This window comes from Eschrichtius robustus, chromosome 6 (genome assembly GCF_028021215.1).
Source record: "Eschrichtius robustus isolate mEscRob2 chromosome 6, mEscRob2.pri, whole genome shotgun sequence".
Taxonomy (NCBI): Eukaryota; Metazoa; Chordata; class Mammalia; order Artiodactyla; family Eschrichtiidae; genus Eschrichtius; species Eschrichtius robustus.
In genome coordinates this window covers 7,401,372-7,426,873 of record NC_090829.1, presented here as the reverse complement: position 1 = coordinate 7,426,873, position 25,502 = coordinate 7,401,372, and the positions used below count along the sequence as shown (strand labels likewise).

General features: G+C 43.4%; 1 protein-coding gene across 1 annotated transcript in view; it reads left to right on the top strand.

Annotated features, from left to right (window-relative positions):
* The window catches only part of KAT2B (lysine acetyltransferase 2B), a 103,996-nt gene that overhangs the window by 37,845 nt on the left and 40,649 nt on the right, over positions 1–25,502 (top strand). Inside the window, exons 3-5 of the mRNA XM_068545854.1 lie at positions 11,857–12,002; positions 17,177–17,269; positions 18,553–18,734. Of these exons, the coding sequence (XP_068401955.1) occupies positions 11,857–12,002; positions 17,177–17,269; positions 18,553–18,734 (421 nt within the window). The remainder of the gene's footprint in view (positions 1–11,856; positions 12,003–17,176; positions 17,270–18,552; positions 18,735–25,502) is intronic.

Below are 25,502 nucleotides of genomic sequence, written 5' to 3'. Positions count from 1 at the left end.
ATAATATTTTAATACATACGAACAGGAGGTGATCTGGAAGGATATGTGTTGCATTGCTGACAATGATTTTCTCAGGGTATTGGGGTTGTAGGCGTTTTAAAAATATTTTCCCCCTGTCGGTTCCTTTCTCCTCTCTATTTGGTTTGCTTTCTTAGAATTGGGATGTCTGCATATTTTCAAGTGCTCTTGGAATTATTGCCCGAATGCCATAGATTATTTATTGGTCTTAATGCCGGGGCTCAAGAAAACTTTTTCCTCTTCTAGAAGGAGGCTTATGCCTCCTCCCCACCCGCGTTTTTTTAAAGACCCTTTTTTTTTTTTGGGCGGGCCGCAAGGCTTGCGGGATCTTAGTTCCCTGACCAGAGATTCAACCCGGGCCCCCAGCAGTGGGAGCCTGGAGTCCTAACCACTGGACTGCCAGGGAATTCCCTTTAAAAACTTTTTATTGTGAAAACTTCCACATATGCATCAAGGTAGGAAGAATCATTTAATAAACAGCCTTGTCTCCATCAGCCAGCTTTAACAATGATTAGCATTTGACAATTTCCCTCCCCACTTTTTTTTTTTTTTTTTTTTTTGGCCAGGCATCTTTTCTTATTCCTGCACATGACTTCTTAAATATTACCAACAAAGTAGAGGTCGGGGTCTAGGGAATTCTGTCCAGTGTCATGCAAGCTTGAATTCTCAACAACATTTCAATTTGTGTGCACTGTGCGATTTTCACAGTTACTATTCTGAGTATGATGAATTTAGATCCTACAGTATATGTAGTGTTCTTGGACTTGTCAAAACAAAACACTCAGGCGTATTGATTGAGATGGTGGTGTCTGGTCTGTTGATTTGCTGCTGGGTGTCCTTTGGCTCAGCCGTACACGGTCTTTTGACAGTGAGCTCTGGTTTCATGCGGTCTCCTGATAGTGACTTGCATCCCAGGCGTCCTTGGCCTGCCTTAATTTGATACTCTTCTGTGTCTCCTGGGTGTCAAACGCAGGGCTACCGCAGGGCTGATGGGCTGATTAAATAGAAAGAACATTCCGTCAGGAGTTAGAAACTCACAGTTCTACGCCTGGCTTGGCAGTTTACCAGTCCCCTAACCGCTTTGCTGTTCAGTATCTTCATCCACAGAATGCAGTTGTTAGTCTAGACCTACAGCTGTCTAATACTATAGCCACTTGCTACATTTGCCTAATGAGGCCTTGAATTGTAGCTGCTCTAGATTGAGATGAGCTCTAGGTGTGAAACACAGGCCAGATTTTGAAAGCTTAGTATGAAAAAAAAAGTGAGATATCTCATTAATTTTGATTACATGTTGAAGTGATAATATTTTGGATATTTTGGGTTAATAAAATGTATTATTCAAATTAATTTCACCTGTTTCTTTTTTCAGTGTTGCTACTGGAAAACTTAAAATTACATGTGTGGCTTGCATTATATTTCTACTGGATAGTGCTGGCCTAGAACATTCTACTCCATTCTCTGAAATTATTTGATATTTGGGATTGGTATAAGTACATTCAGTTTATAAAATTTTGGCGAAGGATACTAACAAAGTACTTCAGTTGGCCCAAACACGTCTCCTTACTTTAGTATTAATCAAAATTTCTTATTTTGGGACTGCTTGTTTAAATAGCAACCTCCTTTTATGACCAGGACAGTAGGAAACACCATTGTGATCAAAACACAATTGGAATTTTTGTTGTCATTTTGGAGTCCATTGTTCTGAACTGTGCCTGAACATACTGATTATTAAATTTGACTATCGATCATTCTTTGCAGTTTTATGAAGGTTTCTGATTTTTTTTTCCTTTTTTTTTTAAATTTGATTTTTTAAAATTTTTGGCTGCATTGGGTCTTCGTTGCTGCGTGCAGGCTTTCTCTAGTTGCAGCGAGCAGTGGCTACTCTTCGTTGCGGTGCGCGGGCTTCGCTTTGCAGTGGCTTCTCTTGTTGCGGAGCACGGGCTCTAGGCGCATGGGTTTCAGTAGTTGCAGCACGTGGGCTCAGTAGTTGTGGCTCGCGGGCTCTAGAGCGCCGGCTCAGTAGTTGTGGCGCATGGGCTTAGCTGCTCCGTGGCATGTGGGATCTTCCCGGACCAGGGTTCAAACCAGTGTCCCCTGCATTGCCAGGCAGATTCTTAACCACTGCGCCACCAGGGAAGTCCCAGTTTCTGACTGTTATTTAATGTCATCAGTTTTTTTCTGATACACACACATATATTTAAACATCACAGAAGTGGAAATTGGTATATATTCCTATGGTTACCTCTGCCTACCTGCTTATTTACGGTAGAAACTTTCCAAGGAAAGTAAAGACCAGCATTAACAATTACACCAGAGCTTATTTCTTGAACAGTATGAAGTATCTTACCAGTAATTTTCTCATGGACTATTGATCCAACACCTCTTCTCTGGCTTTGCCGCATTTGCAAACCCCTTCACCACTTAGTCACACCTGGTCCCCATTTACACATGTCCCGGGCAGATGCCAAGTGACAGAAGTATGGGGCCTGGCCAGCACACGGACACAGCCACCTGGGTCAGGTCTGCATATTCCTCTTGGCTGGGGGTCCTCTGTTTTTCTACATGGGCTTCAGAGTTGTCAGGAGCTGTGAGTCTGGTACAGCCGCAGTTAGGGGATAAAACCTGGTAGCATTTTTCGTGCTCACCTGATGTAGGTTATTACTTTTCCCTGTGCTCCTTGGGTCACAAAGTCCTGTGGATGTTGTCTGAGTGCACCTCCTGCCAGCTCTGCCTGGATTCAGGCTGCTTCTCTGCCTTCTGTGGTCGCATCTGCAGCAGCACCTGGAGGCCCCATCTCCATGCTTGCGCACCTGGCTTCCCAAGAAAGCACTAGCGACCTAATGTGGTCACATTCTCCTGCTTCAGCCCACTGGGCGGCCTCTCATTCTCAGGATGAAGGCCCACTTCAGCTGAGCGTGCGAGGTGGGTCAGGCCTTTCCTCCGCCTGGGTTGCATTTTGGTCCCCAGGCTGTTCCACCTTCTCTGAAGGGTCTTCACACTTTCTCCCACCTCTGCCTTGGATGTGGAGGTGCACAGCACCTGCCATGCCTCTCCTTCTTTCTCTGCTGGGGGAACCCTACTCACCTCCAAGGCCTGACTACCCCAGCCCTTGGTACAGACTATAAAGGACTTCCTGGAGCTGCACTGCAGTGTTCCTGCTTGTATAACTATAGTTCTCTATACCCTTGTTGGTTTTCTATACTGGAGATGAAGGACTGACTTTTTCTCTAGTTCCTAATACATTTAGTTCCTTGGGCGTAATTGGATTGTTTCTTCATTAGTAGATATCCATTACATTCAGTAATACTAAAGAGACGGCTGGTTGCATTTATTTGCGGAGGAGGTTTCACGGTTTATGATCGGTACCTGTCCTGTGCAACATAGTAGCCACCTGTGGCTGCTCGAGTTGAAATGTGCTGCCCTTGGAAAATGCACACCAATTTTGAAGACTTAGTGTGAGGAAAGAATGTAAAATATTTTTAAGATTGAGTACATGTTGAAATAATTTAGTATATATTAGGTTAGATAAAATATATTAAAACGAATTTCACCTATTTCTTTTTATCTTTTTTAAAGTGGTTACTAGGGACTTCCCAGGCTGTCCAGTGGTTAGGACTCCGTGCGTCCACTGCCGGGGACCCGGGTTCAATCCCTAGTCGGGGAACAAAAATCCCATAAGCGGCGTGGAGCGGCCAAAAGAAATTAAAAAAGATAAAATAAGTGTTTCTTGACCATCTATTATAAGAAAAAATAAAGTGGTTACTAGAGTATTTAAAAGTATGTATGTGGCTCATATTATATTTCTGTTGGACTGAACTCTCTTAAGGTTCTTACTCTTTTTTTTTTGTTTTTTAATTAATTAATTAATTAATTTATGGCTGCGTTGGGTCTTCGTTTCTGTGCGAGGGCTTTCTCTAGTTGCGGCGAGCGGGGGCCACTCTTCATCGCGGTGCGTGGGCCTCTCACTATTGCGGCCTCTCTTGTTGCGGAGCACAGGCTCCAGACGCGCAGGCTCAGTAGTTGCGGCTCACGGGCCTAGTTGCTCCGCGGCACGTGGGATCTTCCCAGACCAGGGCTCGAACCCGTGTCCCCTGCATTGGCAGGCAGATTCTCAACCACTGCACCACCAGGGAAGCCCAAGGCTCTTACTCTTAAACTACCCTTTTTCTCCATTCCAGATCTGAGATTACTGAAGATGAAACCACTTTTATTTAATTAAAAAAAAAATTCCTTTTAAAAAACTTATTTTTTATTGATGTATGGATGATTTACAATGTCGAGTTAGTTTCAGGTGTACAGCAAAGTGATTCAGTTTATCTATCTATCTATTCTTTTCCAGATTCTTTTCCATTTTAGGAAACTACTGTTAAATTATAAGCCTTTTGCACATAGTCAATTCAGAAGCTTTCATCGAAAGACTTCATTTGACCTCTTCTAGCCTTGACCTCAAATCCCCATGAACAAAAACCGTATTGGAACAGCTCACAGACCCTACAGGTGCTGTGCCGTTTGCTTTCTTGCCGGTCCAGGGGAGCGGAGCTGTGGTAGCAGCCTGCCCAGCAGCCGCCGGTTCCCGCCGCAGGGCGTGTGACGGCTGGCGGGCTGTCCGCAGGAGACGTGCAGGACAGATCTACGGGGCCAGAGCGGAGTGAGTGAAGGTCACAGCCTGCAGTGACAGTGCATCTCCTGTTCCCAGCAAGGCCACAGCTGCCCTGTGATTCCTGGCAGCAGGGTTTGGCAGGTCGCTCCGGCACCCTGGGTGTCTGCAAGTCTGACTCAGCCCTGCAGGGTGGTAGGGTCCACCCTGCTGGGAGATGCAAGGTGGTGGCGCCTCCCAGTCCCTGACGCACCCTCCGCCCCCGCATCCCCCGGCGCCCCCATGCCCTGGACGCTGTGGGCAACAGCGCTGAGCAGAAGAGAGCTTCTCCCACAAGTCAAGGGTTGGCCATTCTTGGGTAATTATATGGATGCTTTGTACCAGGCTCTTGGAAGACCATTTGAAATGAAAGTAGGGTCCTTTTACATTTGATTATCAAATTCTAGATGGAAGAATGATTTTTTAAAAAAACTATTTATTTGGAAATAATTTCAAACTTACAGAAAAGTCATGAGAATAGTAACAAGGAGCATCCCATGTACCTCTTGCCCAACTTTACTTATTGGTAACATTTTGCCCTATTTGCTTTGTCATTTGCTCTCGTATGTGTGTTTGCGTGTGCGTGCATGTGCACACACACACAGATACACACACAGACTGATATCATATATACGAGTCTGTGTGTGTGTGTATTTGTGTGTATTATACTTTTTTCCTGGACCATATGAGAATAAGTTGCATTTACATCATGGTTTTTTCCTCTTAAATACATAAGTATGTATTTTCTAAATTTAAGGTTTTTTTTTTTTTTTTTTTAAATTTTTAATTTTTTTGGCCACACCACACTACGTGCAAGATCTTAGTTCCCCGGCCAGGGATCAAACCTGGACTACAGCAGTGAAAGTGCTGAGTCCCAACCACAGGACCGCCAGGGAATTCCCAGATATTCTTTTACATAACCTCAGTTTAGTTACCAACTTCAGTAAATATTAACATTAATGTAATACTTAATCTACTGCTTGTATTCCAGTTTTATAGTTGACCCCAAAATGTCTTTTAGAGCGTATTTTCCTCTCCATTAAGCACCCAGTCTAGAATTACATATGTATTTAGTTGTCATGTGAACGGAAAACAGTGAGTCTTCTCACACCCAGCACTTCCGGAAGGCTTCTGACACCAGATGTGCAGGTTTTTCCACACCGAGCGGTTCTCCAGCTCTCCAGCAGACACTGCGACTTAACTGGATTCTGATACTATCTGCCTGTAGTTAGCACAGACCCCACAGGGGAAGGGCTCAGATGCCGATCCCAAGTTCAGGTCCTAACCCGTCCTTCTGACCTATTGGCTGTATATCGGAGGTTCCTACGGCCCCCTCCTCGAGTTGGATGATTTTCTAGAGTGGCTCCCAGTTCTCAGGAAAACAGTTTACTTACTAGATTTCTGGCTTTTTATAAAAAGGATACAAGTCAGGAACAGCCAGATGGAAGAGATGCACAGAGCAGGGTGGGGTGGAAGGAGCCCAAAGCTCCTCTGCTCTGTCCAAGCGAACTGCCCTCCCAGCACCTCCAGGCTTCAACTACTGGAACCTTCACATGCCCTTCAGTTAGGGGTTTTAACGGAGGTCTTGTTAACGTAGGCATAGTGATCGATTAGTGATTTGCTCAGCCTCCAGACCCCCTTCTCTCCTGGGGAGGTGGAGGGGGCTGGCTGAGTTCCAACCTTCTTATCACTGGTTTGGTTCCCCTGGCAACCAGCCCCCATCAGTAGGGGCTTTCCAGAAGCCCATTCACAGAAGCTCAGGTGTGGTCGAAAGGGACACGTTAGGAATAACAACAGGCAGTCCTTTCACCTTTACTTATGAAATTCCAAGAGTTTTGGAATTACTTACGATAGTCCAAGAGTTTTGGAATTACTTATGAAATTCCAAGAGTTTTAGGAGCACTGTGCTAGGAAAGGGGACAAAGACCAAATATATGTTTCTTTATATAAATCACAACATCACAGCCGGCCTCTTTAGTCTTCTCGGACATGGAACAGTTCCTCTGCCTTTTTTTTTTCTTTTTTTTTTGGTCTTTTATGATATTGATGTTTCAGTGGAGGAATGTTTTAAATGTTAAGAACAAACCTGTGGAAGAGCTAGGAGAAAATACATTTTTGTCATCTTTTGGTTCTATGGGAGAGGCCTTTGCAAGCAAGACCTTAAAGAAATGCCAGACATAGATTTGACTTTCTGAAAAATGTAAAATTCCTATATAACCAAACCACAACCTAACAAACAAAAACCCCAATGAGATCCAGGAGGATAGACAAGAAAGCTCTTTCAAGCAATTAGAAGAAGACCCGCATCCTAAAAAAGCAGGCAGAGGGCATGAATAGGTAGTGCACAAAAGAACAAATACAAATGGCCAGTAACATGAAAAACAAACAACTCCAAGGGCGTTCCAGCGAATGCAAATCAAAACAGTGGGGGACCCTGATTAATTTTCAAAAGACTGATTAAATGACTGAGCATGATTCTTCACTGTTGGCAAGCGTGGGGAAAGGGGTATTCTAGCACACTGCTGATATGATGGACTTGGATGCAAACTTTATTGGGAAGATACATTAGGGAACATGTATCGAAGCTTTAGATAGCATTGACTCAGTGTTACGAGTTCTGTGGCCGATTAACTGCTATTGATCTGTACATTGTAGTTTACAGATTTTTATTTTTTTTAATATAGGCCTCCAGGCTTGTAAATAATAGAGGCCTATCTCTTCAAGAAAATATGCTTTTGGTTCATCGAAGGGAGCTTATTTGCATCAAAAAGGTTTCTTTGGAAAACATTAAGAGGTTTTTTTTTTTTTTTTTCAATAATAAGTGGCTCTTTTTAGTTAAATACGAATTCAGTAAGTAGTTTCGCTTTACCGTTAGAGTGAAGTGTATCTGGGTGTTGGCATGACGTGGTGTTGACTGTGGGGTCTATCTAATTTTGCTCAGCAGCCCCCAAGGGTCAGGAGACGTCTCTGGATTTGGTGGAGATGGGGTTGATGAGGACAGTGGGGCTTTAGGGAGACTCCCATGGCAGCAGAGCAGTCTGGGGGTTGTTTTGTGCCGTGGGCTTGAGATCCCAGTGATCACAAAGGTAGGGGTGGGAAAGCTCAGCTGCGTCTGGTGGTGGCACTGGTTGGGGGATGAAGGACAGTGAAGGAGTGAGTGCCGGGCTCCTTGGCAAGAGGGAGTTGCTGTTTTGAGGATGGCCATGAGGATTTTAATCCTGGAGTCAAGTTTGCCAGGATGGTGGTGCACTGGTTGTTGGGATGGCGAGGTGGTGAGGTAGGGTGTGGGGATGGATGATTTGGGTTGGAGGAGACGTTAGCTGGTGATGTGGATTTGGTGAGAGGGAAAAGCTGAGTGCTAGATGCTCAGAGACTGAAAAGGAGTGTTGGTGAAAGGGGCCCATGCTTGGAGAGTCTGAGAACGGGGCAGGTGCAGGCAACTAAGCATTGATGCAGTGGGGTCGTATCTGCCCGTGCCGGCTTTCTCATCATACGGAAGCTTCTGTTTCGTGGCAGCTTGTCCAGAGCTGCTTTTTTCCTTCTCAGGTAGATGGTCCACTCCCTCTGTTTTCATCTGATCTTCCCCCCGTCCCGCATCATCTCCATCATTCATTCTAGGAAGCTTAACCCTTTTCATGCACTGTCTTCCTTCTGCCTCAGTATAGCTCCCTTCACCCCCGGCCCACCCTTCCTTTATTCTTGGAGGAAGATTCCCACCCTCTCGGCTGTGAGGGACACCCCCATTTCTCCAGCACAGCCTCTCCCTTCCCCCCTCTGGGAACCTGCAGCTTTGTTTCCATTTCCCCGTATCTCCAGGTCTAGTCCTCTGTACTTGTGGTCACACACAGAGCTTGGAGGAGAGATTATGGATTTCCTTATGCGCAGAATCAGAAGGAAATGGACCTCCTCAGGTCTCATGTCTTAAGCATTTTAAGTTTTATCTAGTTTACTCTTCAGAATATCGTGGTTTTCAAACCATGCAGCTTAGAGCCCCAGTAAGGGGAGGGGATGCTGGGCCCCCCCAACTCCCACCCCATTTTGAAAATTGGAGCTTCCAACCTCTGTTTCAACCTCTGTTTAGAAAGAGCAACTCTTTCTAAATTCTGATTAAGGATTTATCTGGGCAAAGCGTTCGTGGCTTAAAGAAAGTGAACCACTGGTTTCAAAAATGAATCATGGCATATACTTCTACGAGTTAAAGCCACTATATGTTAGCACCTTAATTAGACTGTTTCATAGTTTGGAGAATCTGAAGGCATTTATATTATATTGGAGACTTATTGCTTTCATAACTTATCACTGGAAAGAGATTAAAACATTACAAGACCAAAATAGTCTTAAATAAAATTGTTTCTGTAAATAAGTGACATAGAAATGTTGACCTACTTGTCAGAATAAGGCCTGTCTCCCAAAGGCTTCGGACTAACCTCAAAGAAAATTTTGCATTCCTGAGAAAACAAGATGACCCAGCCAATGTTCTACCTAAAAGGGCATCTATTAGAAAGTGATAAAGCCACATATTGTAGAGCCAAGTAGAAAGTAATAGATTTGAATACTGACGTTCGTGTGTACATAATGTAGTAATATAGTGTTGGCGTTGTCAAGTTGAGATGTACCTGTGGATGTATCTATGGTACCTAAGGCAGACCTCACCAAATCTCCTTCCTCCCCTCTTCCCTGTTAGAAACGCTGTCTAGAGGTGCACACCCGTGCACATGTAGGTGTGTGCACACCTGCACTCATCACCAACGGCCCGTGACTTGGGCCCTTCCCTCTGCCTTTCCATTGCTTTTCCGCATTAGAAAGGAATGAAAGGTGGGTGGCCTCTGCCCCTCTAACTTGAACCCCTTTAATCTGGCTTCCTCATGGATGCGTGGAAGGCCCACCCTCTTGGTGTGTAATCCTCTTAACTCTCTGAAAATGCTTTTGATCGGATATCTTCGTTTGAGGTCCCACAGAAGCAGAGTCAAAGACAAGGATTTGAGTGCAAGTCCTAGTTTATTTGGGATGGAGGTAGGGGAGTGGGAAAGTGAGACCAGGAGGAAAAGGTGGCCGATATGGGTGCATTATTAAGCCAGTTCCCGCTGTGGGCAACAGGTGGGTAATTCTGTGGGGAAGATGTGAGAGCTGGTCTGGAGCACTTAGCTCAGAGTTATTCCCCCCGAGGGGCGAGGCAACTGGGGTCTTTATACGCTAACTTGAAGGCTGCTCTTGAGGGGCGTGCAGGTGGCAGAGCAGATTATGGTGACAGGAGGGAACAGAGCTGCTGGCAGTTGGAGGCCAGGAGATGAGGCGGTAAGGGAAGGGGATCTGGATGGGGTACCAGCTGCGTTCTCTATCCCAGACTTCGGACTGGGCTTCATGGTTTGGTCTCTGGAGTAGCCTGACCCATGCTTGACACCTGGATTGTTCCTCGAGAATCTTTAGTTCCATCTCCCTTTAAAAAGGCAAGGAAAAGCCTACCCTTCTCCACAGTTTAATCTTTCTTTAGAAGTCATCTCAAGCACTTCTAGGTCCAAGCATTTTCAGTCAACATACCTGAAAGGATCGCTCTTGAAGGGCAGTGCCTATTAGCACAGTGAGCATAGTAATAAGTTCTGGGGACACAGACCTGAGAGCCACGGTCCCACCCAGAGGTGCATCTGGGCTCCTGGTTGGGTATTGGATGGCTTACCTAGAGAGAGCCCCTTTCAAGTGAAAGGGGCTTGAAGTGAATCACCTAATCATCCAAAAAATATGTGTGTGGGTGCTTCAGAATTTGGGTCAAACATCCTTTGCTTTCAGACCCCAGCTCTGCCTTGTTGGCCAATTGACATTGGAGGAAACAGCATTCAGTCTCTGTGAGCCTCAGTTTCCTCAACCGTAAAATGGGGCTACTCATCCCTACTTCATAGGATTATTTTGAAGATAAAACATGTTCATCTTGAAAAATGGGCTGGATTTGGGAAGAAGAGAGGACAGGGGTGTGGGAGGGGAGGAGGGTGATGGATATGCCACTTAATGATAGTGAGACAACAGAATAAAGGCAGGAAAGGTGGGTTTGGAGCGTGACCATGCAGGACGTTGAATCTCAAACTCAGACAGGCCTTGGGGCTTTGCTGCAGAGACAGTGAGGTTTCACTGCATCTCAGGAGGGCTGAGGAAAAGGGCCTTCATTCAGTTTTTACTGACACTCTTTTTTGGTCTTTCCTGATATGTGATATTCTTGGCCACCAGAACTGTTCACAGGACTTAGAGCTAAACCTTTAGGGAGCTTGGTTTTGGGGTCCTTCTGAACCCGCAGTCCTCAAATCCTGGATCCAGCCTGTAGGACCACAGGACCCTCTTGGCACGATGAAAATCGGCTTATATGGAAACATATAAGAATTTAACACCGTCGTCCCCAGACTTGGTGCCAACAAGTTCCAGATCTTAAAACCGTACATTAGCCTCTGGTCATTTTCAGTGTTGGAGTTGGAGGTCCGTGCTTAACAAGGTGGTGGTCTCTTACAGTTATAAGTCGATTTTGTGTGAAGATATCAGTCTTATAGGGGTTCAGAAAGTTCCTCTATTGACAGTGCAGTCTGATGGGTTGACATTCCAGAAGGTTCCTGGGAGAGGATGTTCCATTTTATTTTATTTTATTATTATTATTTTTAAAATTTATTTATTTTTGGCTGTGTTGGCTCTTAGTTGCTGCACGCAGGCTTTCTCTCTAGTTGCGGCGAGCAGGGGCTACTCTTTGTTGCGGTGCATGGGCTTCTCATTGCAGTGGCTTCTCTTGTTGTGGAGCACGGGCTCTAGGCGCGCGAGCTTCAGTAGTTGTGGCACGCAGCCTCAGTAGTTGTGGCTTGCAGACTCTAGAGTGCAGGCTCAGTAGTTGTGGCGCCCGGGCTTAGTTGCTCCGCGGCATGTGGGATCTTCCCGGACCAAGGCTCGAACCCATGTCCCCTGCATTGGCAGGCAGATTCTTAACCACTTTGCCACCAGGGAAGCCCCATTTTTATTTTATTTTTTATTTTATTTTTATTTTTTGGCTGCGCCACTCGGCTTGTGGGATCTTAGTTCCCCAGCCAGGGATCAAACTCGGGTCCTCTGCAGTGAAAGCACGGAGTCTTAACCACTGGACCGCCAGAGAATTCCCGAATGTTCCATTTTAAAATGGAGACTGTTCGTGGTTTCCATCTACTTCTCACCTGTGTTCCTTTGATCTTTATCTTAAGCCGCTCACGTTTCCCACCTGGAGAATGTGTCAGAGGAAGAAATGAACAGACTCCTGGGAATCGTGTTGGATGTGGAATATCTCTTTACCTGTGTCCACAAGGAAGAAGATGCAGATACCAAACAAGTTTATTTCTACCTATTCAAGGTGAGACTTCCACATTTTGAAGGGCTTTTCTTCTTTCTCTCACTGTTCAAACGTGCTCATTATCCATGGGCCAGGTCACGTGGGAAGGCTCTCAGCTTAGATACGTCTGGCCCTTGGGTTTGCAGAAGCATGTGTTTCTCCGTGAGGGACTCTCTAAAATGACCCACCCTACTTTGAGCACATCACTCTCCTCGAGAGCCTTCCTACTTATACGCAGAGTTGAATAGCTTTGTGTGCTTATAGATTTCTTTCCATTGCCTATCCATCCATCCAACAAGGACTTACCACATACCTGCTCTGTGCATGGCGCTCGTGTAGGCATGAGGGATAGATCAGTGGGCAAAACAAAGTCCTTGCCCTCATGGAGTTTACATTTCAGTAAGAGAGGCAGTCAATCAACAAGTCAACAGTATGTTTGCAGGTGGTGATAAGTGCTGTGAAGAGAGACAAAGCAGGGTGGGTGGCATCAGAATGGCAGGGATGCTGGGGGCTGCGGGGACGTGGTACTAAGGAAGAGCAGTTAGGAAAGGCCTGTCTGCGATGACAGTTGAGCAGAAACCACAGCGGGGGCATGAGAGCCACCCCTGAAAAGGGCCGGGGAAGCGCCTTCCAGGCAGGGGCGTGTAGACCATGTACCGAGTGAGCTGGATGTGACGCCCAGCATGGTGGGGCCCAGGCGGCAGAGGGAGGCGGGAGAAGTGGCTGGAGGGAGGCTGCTAAGGCTTAGACTCTTCAACGGGAGGAATCAGGAACTTCCAGATTTGCTTTGGCGTCTTACCGCTGTTCTCTGTGCCTGTTGACACCAGTCACCTAGCCCTGCTGCCACTCCCCGCCTCTGCCTCTTCATGGCTCTGCCTCAGCTCCATTGGGTCCCAGCCCCTCGTTTCCCACTGATACGGGTCTCCCCACGCTGGTGATGGCAATCAGGACTGACAGATGGGGGAGGGAAACCGGGGGTGGGAAAATGGAGAGGTTGCCAAAAATAGATTCACAAGGGAGGCAGACAGAAGGAATCATTTAAAAAGCCCCAGAACCTGCTACCGAGGGCACTGTTGATTATGTTGTATTGTGTAACCCTTATAAGGATCTCGAAAAACAAAAACAAAACCCAAAACACTCCCCTTCCCCTCGGGGCTTACAGCCAGGAAAAGTTTGCATCTCCTAATGAGGGCTGGGCTTCATTTTATATGACGAGGAGAGATCCATTTTCCTTTGAGTTTCCTCTTTTGCTTTGGCTGCTAGGAATCTCAGGGCAAATTTTATGCCCAATTCTTAGAACTTTGGCGAGGGCGGAGGGGTCTGAATTTACTTGAAATATGTAATTTTCCCTTTTCCCCTGTAATTAACTTTTGTTTTTTATTGTACTACTGGGGTTTTTGGGGTCAATGGGGGACAGCAGTGGGAGAGGGAATTATATTTTCAACTTTTGGAGTCACGTGGGGCTATTAACACTGAAATGGTAAATGTTGGGGCAGGGTGTAGGGGGAGGGAGGAAAAGGCAAGGGAGAGAGACCACAGCCATTAGCAGGCGCCAGGCTGCTCCAGGTGACAACTTGTTGACATGACCGTGAGGCCTGAGTCATCTGGACTGAACCCTGGCAGGTTCATACTGTTTAGAGCTTCTTTGGAAAAAGGCCTTAGTTGAAGGAAAACAACGTCTGCATGACTGCAGCTATTATTTGTCTTGGAACTCAGCTCCCTGGCGGGCGGTTCCTCACCGCCCTGCTGGAAGGGAAGGTTTCCATCCTGTTGGCCTCCTCTAGGTTCTGTTTATAACCAACCAACAGGCCAGAAAACACTGCTCCGCTTTGAAGTATGTTTTCTCTCTCCCTTTCTTACCTCTCTCATCTTTAGCCATGCAAATATATTTGCTCTTGAGAACAAAATCCAAAATATTCAGCATTCTCCCCTCTTCTCCCCCAAAGTCATTCTTCGGGCAAATAAGTTATAAATCATCCGTTTCTTAGTTTTGGAAAAGCAGTTCCTGTGTCTCTTATGTCTCCATAATTAAATTAAATCAAAATGTTATTGTGCATTTTAGTAGCATTTTGGAAGCTTCTGCCTTAGAGGTTGAAAATGGACTCGGTGAAAAGCTGCTTCCTGAAGCTCATTTTATCCTAGGGCTTGTCAGCGTGGTTCTGGAGCTCAGCTAGCTGGGTTCCAATCCTGGCTTCATCACTTAGTGAATGTGACCTCAGGCAAGTCGCATTTCCTTATCTATAGACAATGATAGTACCTACTTCAAGAGGTTGTTAGGAGGATTAATGAGGTAATACAGATAAAGAACCACAGACAGTGCCTGGCAAAAGTCAGGAAGCAAATGCTTGCTGCTATTATTAAAGTCTTCGTATATACCTATTTATCCCAGCTTCATCCTTTTGTAGATGAAGAAGCGGAGATTCGACATCTCCCCAGTTCATCAGTCCACCTCCAAACTGAAACCGCCAGTGGGTCAAGTTCCCAAAAGGTCTTATTTTAACTGGACAAAAAAGTAGGCAGCCAGAATTATTTGTATCTAAATTTGGTAATCAGTCTTTTTATATCCTTAGGAACACATACAATAACTTATCATTATGGCACCTTTATTTTTGTAAAGATGGGCATGATACATTGATAAGATCAGCAAATACTACATATGAGTAATTTATATGGCACCTCTAGAAGGAAATGAGGCCCTTATAAGACCCGGCTCAGGGGGCACACAGGGTGTTCTTCAACCTTGGGGGTTCGTCTATTTCCACTAACTCCTGGGAGAAAGTTTGCCATGTTTTGTTTCCATTGAAAAGGCAATCGGTGGACAAAGGAGAGAAAGATGTAAATAAATGTGTAATAAATAAATATGTAGTGAATAAATGAGTGAATGAATGAATGAATGAATGAATGCATGGTCGTATATCATAACTGGCCCATGTGTAAAGGTTACTGAAGGTTCAAGCAAAGGTTGAAGGTAAAGAATTTCAAGATCAAATTTATTTTCAAACTAGGTCTTAATGAGTGGTTCCGCGTTCTTTTTTCTCTGTGATATTTGCTCTTTGAGGGCTTTAAATTCCAATGGCAGGGATTAAGAGCAACGTTTTTGTTTTATGGGCGTTGAGATGCCAGAACACTTGGCCCACATTCTGTGGATGGAGAGGAAATGAAAAAAGACCTCAACAGTGAAAGTTGCCAATTGAGAGCCCTACAGAATTCCTTCCCGAAGAGCCTGGGCCCTGGATTATGTGTGCGACACACAGCCGTCACACACAGCCCCTGCGTACGCAGTGGACCTCGGCCTTTCAGGGGTTTAAATCAGGCCATCCAGAGCGTGAGCACACCTGCAGTGGCCTGGATGGGCGTGTGCAGAGACCGCAGTGTCCACCAGCCTCTGGGTCAGCAGAAGCCACGAACAGAGTGGGGAAGGGAGAGTGAGCAGGAAAGGTGTGTGGTGCGCCGCCGTGTGCTTCCGGCTGCCCAGAACACGAAAAGTGTTTAGCTCCTCACAGCTCTGGTCATGGGTGTGAAGGCAAATTGGGTTACCTGGTAGTCACCCATTTTGTTGATCTCAGGATTTACTAACATGTAATTAAGATAAATAGAATATGGTAGCTTCCCTTCGAAGGCTGTGTGTGTGTGTGTGTGAGACACTGTGTACTTTAGAGAAAAGCCTAAGCTTAAAATGTCTCAAAATAAGATGTTAAAATGAATTCCCTGGCGGTCCAGTGGAATTCATTCCACTGCAGTGGGCGCGGTTTCAATCCCTGGTCAGGGAACTAAGATTCCGCATGCCACACGCACCGCCAAAAAAAAAGCAAAAAGACAAAAACAAACAAACAAAAAAGAATACTAAATTTACTCTTATTACTTTTTTTTTTTAAAGTATTTATTTATTTATTTATGGCTGTGTTGGGTCTTCGTTTCTGTGCGAGGGCTTTCTCTAGTCGTGGCAAGCGGGGACCACTCTTCATCGCGGTGCGTGGCCCTCTCGCTATCGGCGGCCTCTCTTGTTGCGGAGCACAGGCTCCAGACGCGCAGGCTCAGTAGTTGTGGCTCATGGGCCCAGCTGCTCCGCGGCACGTGGGATCTTCCCAGACCAGGGCTCGAACCCGTGTCCCCTGCATTGGCAGGCAGACTCTCAACCACTGCGCCACCAGGGAAGCCCTACTCTTATTACTTTTAATCCACATCTTGGTTGACTAAATATCTTAGGAAAAAAATAACATCAAAGTTTAAACGGGGCTTCTAACCTCCAACTGATGTAGCCTCAACTGTACTGAGCCCTTAACCTCCCTCCAAGGCTGACCTCCTACCTCACCTTCCTGCAAATGCTTTTCCATCCTCTTGTTGTGTTTCATGTTTGTCCTCCCTTCCAGACTCAGTTTATACCCTTCCTCTTCTGTGACATCTTCCCTCTGTAAGGCAGACTTCTGAGCTCTCATCCTCTGGGCTTTATACTGCACTTACTGCCTTTGCAACTTATTTGGAATTTCTCTTCTTCCAAACTTTTTTTTTTTTTTTTCCTTTTGTATGTGGGAAGACAGCATGGTATGGCCTGGCCCAGCTCCATTATGTGGCCTCTTTTTTTTTTTTTTTTTAATGTTTTGTAATACTTTTATGATATTATTAGTATTAAGCAAGACAACATTATTAATATTATTTAGAAATATCATTAAGACCTAAATTCTGATAAACAAAAAGAGGAAGAGTTGACACATTAAGTAAATTAAAATAAAAAAAAATTATAAAGACCATAAATAAAGCTAAAAGGCAAACAACAGAATGGGAGAAAATGTTTGTAATCTTTTTTTTTTTTTTAATTGGGGTATAGTTGTTTTACAATGTTGTGTTAGTTTCTACTGTACAGTGAAGTGGAGTTCCCTGGGCTATATAGCAAGTTCTCATTAGTAATCTGTTTTATACATATTAGTGTATATATGTTAATCCCAATCTCCCAATTTATTCCATCCTCCTTTTCCCCCCTTGGTGTCCATAAGTTTGTTCTCTACATCTGTGTCTCTATTTCTGTCTTGCAAACCAGTTCATCTGTACCATTTTTCTAGATTAATGTGGCCTTTTTTTCCCAGCAAGATTGTAAGCTTGGAGACTCCATAGTGTCTCTGTGTGTGTGTGTGTGTGTGTGTGTGTGTGTGTGTGTGTGTATGACACTGACTGATTTTTTTAAAATGATTTCCTTACAGCTCTTGAGAAAGTCTATTTTACAAAGAGGAAAACCTGTGGTTGAAGGCTCTTTGGAGAAGAAACCCCCATTTGAGAAACCTAGCATTGAACAGGTAAAGAGATACAAGAGAAGCCCCTTTTTTATTGCTTTAAGGCTGAACAAACATTTTCATTTTCATCCTCATTGCTGGCTTAGAGATGTTCAAAGTCTGTAGGAATTGTCTTGGGCCATTTGGATCAGAAGTGAATACTTAATGTAATAAATGATCTAGCTTGTGTCTCTTAGGGTTGCTGAATGCTCAGAATTCACTGTGTGTTTGGGAAAGAAAAAAATTAAGTAGAGGATGTAGTTCGTCAGAACACATGAAATGGGCTTTTTCTTGGTGTTGATGTTTTAAAATTAAGTCTTTGTCCCTCTGTTTGCACCGTTGAAAAGTCTACTGAGGCGAGGGAATTCAGGAGCAATGTGAAAAACATTGTAAGTCAAGTAAAAAGCACAGAAAAGAAATGAGATTTTGCTTCCAGAAATTGGCTTCCTGGTACATTATGATTCCTGCAAAGAAGCCGAGATTTACTTGGGGCATCTGTTGATATGTATAGACCTTTTCTATTAGGTGTTGTCAGTATCTCTCATCAGTATCAATTTTTTGGCCCATCATTGTTCGCCTAAGTAAATCTCAGATACTCTGGACTGCATTTCTTGATAAGAATAATTACAGAAGACATGATATCAGAAACAAATAAATGTATTTTATCAGTCAGTTTTTCATAGAAAAAACGTTGTCTTCAATCCCTACGAAATAAGAATTCATTGTTCCTTTATTTGAAATTAAATTAGATGGGAGTGTTCTGAAGAAAGATTAAATTAATCCACAAATCCACAGATTATTTTAAAAGGCCATAATTCTGAATAAGAACTTTCTTTTGGTAGGTTTACTAAAACCGACAGAGTGATAGTAAAAGTTCAAATTCTAGTGGTTTAGTTCAGAAATTAAAATTTTACGAATGTAAAAACATTATATTTATCCAAGAATCTCATTATATGTGAGCTACTGTGTTGACAGTACAGCAAGCGTTATGCTGCAAAATAGCCATATTTTATTGTTTATGGGGTTTTGACTTTTTCGGTCCGCGATTTTCAATTTTCCTTTAGCACCTCACGATTGCAGCAGGCATAGAATTGCAACTCACAGCCTCTGTGTCTTGTCACTTTTCATAGACTGTGATCTGAGGCATGATTCCTTCTGGGCATTCCTGTTTTCTAACAGGGAAAAGGAAGAGCTTTTTGTGAATAGAGAAATGTCTTTTCTTTTGCTAATGACCACCAACGGGGCTGACTATGTGAGTGTTTAGGACTGCACAGCTGCATGAATAAATTGCCTTTCCTCCTTTTAAGGGTGTGAATAACTTTGTACAGTACAAATTTAGTCACCTGCCATCCAAAGAAAGGCAAACAATAGTTGAGTTGGCAAAAATGTTCCTGAACCGCATCAACTATTGGCATCTGGAGGCTCCATCTCAACGAAGACTGCGATCTCCCAACGATGATATTTCTGGATACAAGGAGAACTATACAAGGTAAGCAGATGGCCGGTTCTTCTTCTCTGGCCCATAAAGTACATTGCAGACATAACATCGCTACTTGCCTCTGCAAGCAGAGGGTTGCCCGGTTATCACGGGACTCCATCAGTTAGAGAGAACGTCTAATTTAACTCCCCAGATTCCTACTCTTCATTAATAGCATGATGTTTTGGAGGGTGAGGGATCCAAATCATCTAGACCTGAACTGAGCCCTTGAAGTGTGGCTGGCATGAATGGAGACTTCTAAGATTGTACAAAAAAAAAAAAAAGAATGTCAAGTATTTCATTAATAGTTTAATAGTTTTTTATATTGATTACATGTTGAAATGGTGATATTTTGGAAATATTGAATTAAATAAAATATTTTAAAGTTAATTTCACCTGTTTCTTTTTACTTTTTTAACGTGACTTACTGGGAAATTTAAATGCATGGCTTACATTTACATGTGTGGCTTGCATGGTATTTCTATCGAGCACTGCTGATCTAGATAATTATACTATGACTCTGTAATTGTTATATAGAGACATCATTACAAAAAAAAAGCAATGACTGTGAATATAATAGTGTTAAAATTTTTTTTTTAAAGAAGGAAAGATCACCATAGTCCCAGCAGCATGGTATAAATAGTATCATTATACATATTGTCTTATAGCCATTGTCCCTTTAAATAGATATTTTCCATTTGTTAGAATGAACGAAAATACAAAATTTGCATCCTTTTTGTCCCCCATTCAGACGTTTTACTGGTTGTATTACAGTCTGTTGAACTGATGTACTGTAATTTACCTAATCATGTCCCTGTTGGTGGACATCAAACATATTCTTGGATTACACATCCAAGAATTACACATTTTTCTAAAGTGGGAATTTATTTTTATTACTTATGACTTGCAGAATAATAGAATTGACTTAAGAGTCATAAACACGGGCCCTACAAAATAGCATGACTTACATTTATTTTTATTTAAGTAAGACAGGGACTTGTATTATCCATTCTGTTCACCTTTTTTATAACTTTTCCCATTTATATTTTATAGGCACATCAAGCTTGCTTCAGGGTTTTTCCCCCGCCCCCAATTTAAAATAGGCAGTGTTTTTTGACAGCTCGTAAAGACCAATTGTACCCAGGTTATTTTCCGTAACAGCGGATGACAAAGAGGAATGGGTGTAGTTGAAGATAAGCTTTTCTCTCTGATCGCTGACCTGATTTCATGAGTTAAAACCCCCTTTCCCTCTTTTTCTCCCCTTTTACAATATATACAATTTGAGTTATAAAGTATTTTATCTTAATAATTGTAAAGATTTACAGATTTCTTCAAAATCAACTTTTTAAATTATGTCTTCATTTTCACACCTTCATTTCAGAGCTTTATATTAACAATAGTTCCTATAGTATTGTTACTCTTGTTTAAAATGAGTTGAGATAATAGAACTCTATGTGTCTTTTAACTCCATCTGTGAACGATTGACAAAGCTGAATATTTGTCAAAGCCAAATCCCTGAAAATATTTGCCTCTCTTTTTGTCGTTTTTTCTGTCTGTCTTTGTTTGTTTTTTCCTTTGGGCGTGCCAGCTTGTGGGATCTTAGTTCCCTGAACCAGGGATTGAACCCCGTGACCCCTGCAGTGGCAGCACAGAGTCCTAACCACTGGACCGCCAGGGAATTCCCAATATTTGCCACCCTTAAGAGAGGAAAAATTGTTTCATCAAGAAGGAGAATTAATTGTGAAGCAGCACGGGAGTTAATGCTGTATTTTAGAAAACATAATAGAAATACTATGTAGCACTTGGGAATTACCAAGAAATGGGCGGCACTTATGAATACTCAAGGAGTCGTAAAAAATAGAAGTCGAGTTCTGGAATGAGCGATGGGTTTGAACCATGGCTCCATCCCTCCCCAGTTCTGTGTGTGTGTTAGAGCTCTCTCACCTCGCCTCCTGGACCTTCTGTTTCTTCCTCTGCCCGGTCCCATGGCTGTTGTGTGTCCCCTGAAGTGGCCCGTGCATGGCGTCTGGCGCACAGCACAGGCGCTGGGAAGATGCTAGTCATGCTTTCCCCCCAACACACGCCCTCCAAAGCTCGGTCACTGCCAGCGTGCGACTCTTCTGCTGGAGTGTGTGCAGTGGGATGAGAGGGTAGCGATTTGAGGGTCACTTTATTTTTTTTTAAATTTTTATTTATTTATTTATGGCTGTGTTGGGTCTTCGTTTCTGTGAGAGGGCTTTCTCCAGTTGTGGCAAGTGGGGGGCCACTCTTCATCGCGGTGCGCGGGCCTCTCACTATCGCGGCCTCTCCTGTTGCGGAGCACAGGCTCCAGACGCGCAGGCTCAGTAGTTGTGGCTCACGGGCCCAGTTGCTCCGCGGCATGTGGGATCTTCCCAGACCAGGGCTCGAACCCGTGTCTCCTGCATTGGCAGGCAGATTCTCAACCACTGCGCCACCAGGGAAGCCCTGAGGGTCACTTTAGAAAGGGCACCGAGAGACATCCTCACGGTCCTGGCGAGCCCCGCCTCCTCGCCCCAGCCGAGGCCGGAAGGGTGGAGTCGGAAGGGTGGAGTCGGACGTGGGGGAAAGGAAGCGGCGAGGGCCTCGAGTGAGCCCGTCCTGCAACCTGCCGATTTCTAGGCGGGCCGGAGATCAGGAGACTGTGTGAATAATAAGGGAATGAAGGTAGATGTGCCTCCCAAACCGCCCCCCCCCCCACCCCCACCCCCACCCCCGCCCCGGGCTTCCCCCCCACCGCCGTGTTGAGGAAGAAAGGGAAGCAGAGAGGAACAACCTGTGAACATTATCAGAAGCGAGACTTGTTTCGACCACGTGGGAATTTAAAAAACCACGCGCCGCCGCGGCATGGTGTCTCCCTGATACCATCTTCTCCAAAATAGGTCCTGTTACAGCTGCAGGTACCAGGTGACGTGTCAGTGAACGTCAGGAGCTGGACTGCTGGTTCAGCATGTAATTTATAGCAGTTGTAGCCATTAGGACTGAGGGGCGGAAAACTCGTGGAGCGCACATCAGCGTGAAGATGGGGAGAAACAGGGTTCTCCGTGGAAGAGAATAGACTCAGAAAACGATTATGTCCCTCACAAAGCTAACCTGTGAGGATCTAGCCAATAAAAAATTAAATGCAGACTGAACAGCAGAGCTGCTTAAATTACTTATCCTCTCTGTTCTGACTTAAGGAAAAACGTAAATATTTTATATGTTAAAAATATTTGGTATATTAATGTTAAAATACTTAACCTTAATAATTTATATAAGTATAAATTAAATATACCTTTATACGTCCCCCAGAAATCACTGTGGTGTTGGAAAAAAATCTGGACAAATATTTTGAAATTCCCTGAATTCCATGATGGTGTGCTAATATAATTTCACGAGGAAATAACTGGAAAATAAAGTGTCAAAGGAATACGACTTCTTAAAATACATCTGACCAACAGAATATGCTAAAGGAAAGTGGCAAATAATTAGCATTAGATTCTCGGTTGTGCAGACCTTCTCAAAATTAGAGGTCATGCCTATATTGGGGAGATGCTTTGTAAGAATACTGAGCAAGTTAGATATAACTAAATTGATTTTGGTGAAACAGTTGTATATAACTACTGCTGTATGAGGTATAGCCTGTCACCATGCTTCCTGGGCATTCATAATTAGGTGTGTAAATCTAGGGCAGTATTTATCATGGAGCGTGGAAAGAACAGTGGATTCGCACTCGGGAGACCTAGCTTCTAGTCTGGTCTCTAAAAGTAACTAGTCTTTTAGTTTGGGAGAACTGGGAGAGGTCACTTAATTCCTGAAAACCTTAGGATTTTCAGTCCAGCAAGTAAGTAGGATGACATGGTCTTCTGCAGTCAAGTTCTCCAATTCTATTCACGTTTTAAAGAAAGCAAGGTGGTTGCAAATCACGATGCCGTTAAGAAGTCAGAGACAGTTGTTTGAACAATCAGTCAGTTGCACGCCCATGCCGTCACCGTTAGGCATACAAAGATCACTGAGCTGTCCTTTCACTTCTTTGGAGAAGACCTGAAACCAGTCGTTTAGGTATAATCTTCTCCTCCAGGTTAGTCTTTGGGGGAGCGTGTGAGTAGTGACAAGGCACACATTCATTCTCGTTTCCTTATTTCTGTCTCACCACACGCCTGGACTGTGTCAGTTACTAGAGCAGTCCCCGAAACACCACACGCTGACTCATCTCCTGTCTTTTCATACTGTGCCCTTACAGATTTATAAAATAAGATTAGTCTTGCAAGTAAAAAAACTAAACTACAAAGTGTAAACTGAGGTCTATAAAAATAATTCTCAGAGGAAATGAATGGCAACCTATTATTTGAAAATTTTTACTAGATAATCTATGCTGCCTTCCTCTACTCTGGGGAGAGTGAATGACCTATTAAGCACTTTGGGACAACATTTTATGATTTTATGATAATATTTATAGCCTATCATTGCCATAGCAGAAAGAGCATCTGTCTTTAAGTAGGGTCTCCGACATCTGTGACCCCTATAGATGGAAATGCTCTTCTAGACACAAAATCAGCACTGCCAAATACAATATAATATGATCCACATAAATGAGCCGCATATGTGATTTAACATTTCCTAGTAGCTACGTTTAAAAAAATAAACACAGGACATTAATTTTAATAATGTTTTATTCACCCAATATATAAAAATATTATCACTTCACCATGGAATCAATATGAACAATTATTAATGATGTATTTTACTTTTGTATTTTTGGTACTAAGTCTTCCAAATCCTGTGTGTGTTTTATACTTACAGCACATTTTAGTTCATTCACTAAATTTTAAGTGGTTAAAGATAAATGGGGTTCTACCAAAACAGTGAAGTTTTGTTTAATGGAAAAATATTTCACAGCGTTTCCATTTGAAAGTAAATTTTATTTATTTTACTTTTATTTTTTCCTTTATGTATTTTTTAATTTCAGTATAGTTGATTTACAATGGTGTGTTAGTTTCAGGTGTACAGCACAGTGATTCAGATATATTGATATATATAAATCTATTCTTTTCCAGATTCTTTTCCATTATGGTTTATCATAGGCTAGTTCCCTGTGCTCTACAGTAGGCCCTTGTTGGTTGAAAGTAATGTTAAATTGATTAAGATTAAGTAACATTAAAAATTAAGCTCTTTGGGACTTCCCTGGTGGTGCAGTGGTTAATAATCCGCCTGCCAATGCAGGGGACACGGGTTTGAGCCCTGGTCTGGGAAGACCCCACATGCCGCGGAGCAACTAATCCCGTGCGCCACAACTACTGAGCCTGCGCTCTAGAGCCCACGAGCCACAACTACTGAGCCCGTGTGCCACAACTACTGAAGCCCGCGTGCCTAGAGCCCGTGCTCCACAACAAGAGAAGCCACCACAATGAGAAGCCCGCGCACCGCAACGAAGAGTAGCCCCCTCTCGCTGCAACTAGAGAAAGTCCGCACGTAGCAACGAAGACCCAACACAGCCAAAAATTAAATAAATAAATAAATTTATTAAAAAAAAAAATTAAGCTCTTCAAGAAAACAAACTTATGGTTACCAAAGGGGAAAGGAGTGGGAGGGATAAATTAGGAGTTTGGGATTAACATATACACACTACAATATATAAAATAGATAAATAACAGAGTCTTACTGTATAGCACAAGGAACTATGTTCAATATTTTCTAATAACCTATAAGGGAAAAGAATCTGAAAAAGACTTATATATTCACATGTATGTATATACACATATATGTGTATATATAAAACTGAATCACTTTGCTGTGCATCTGAAACGAATATAACATTGTAACCCAACTGTACTTCAATTAAAAAAAAAAGAAGAAAAAAAAAAATTAAGCTCTTCATTTGTACAAGTGCTGAGTAGTTACACCTGGCTGGTGGCTATCCGCACAGGTATACAACAATCTTATCATCATAGAGGCTTTATTGGACAGTACTGGTCTAAATCCTTAAATCCTTATATATCTTCCATTGCAGCAGATTGGACATACTTTTAATATCATTAACATTTACAAACAATCTTATGATAGCCTAAGTCTCATGAAATTGAACTGATGATTATGGTTTGTGATTACATTTGTAGTTTCATAATTAGTTCCCTGGGAGCTGGCCTCCCTTCCACTCCAAATATTTTAACTTCATTTAGTGGCCACAGGCTAACTTCCAGCAAAGATTGGCTTCGAAGGTGATGAATTTCTATATGAAGTGCCTTATGAATTATAAAATCAATGCACCTCCTAGCTTTTTCTGCTCCCAAGGTCACTGTTTCCGACTTGACAAGATATAGTGCAGCCCTTAAGATGCCCATCTGGGTATTACGTCATAAAATGACATTTGGGTGTGAATTATTAGGACAGAAAAGTTGAGAGGAGAACAGAAATCGTAGCAGGGTTTTAAGGTTAATTTTGAATCTAGGTGGATGAACTAACACTGATGAAAGGTTTCTTCCCCAAAGATGAAACAGTCCCACCCCATACACAGGAGAACTAAGAAGTAATACAGAGTAAGATAAAAAATAAGTCAAGAAGCGTGAGTAAGTGAATATTGTTCCACTCTTTATTGAGGGGCTGACAGTTCATTGGGGCGTCCTTCAGCAGTTTGGGCGCATTGGAGCACGGCCCCCCATCTTCAACGAGATCAGGAAGGCACACAGGGAGGAGAGGGTTTTATCTGGGGAAAGCAGTCCTGTCCTGGAAGCGGATGTTTGGATCTGCTACCAAGGAGCGGGAGCTGGGCAATGAAGCCTCGAC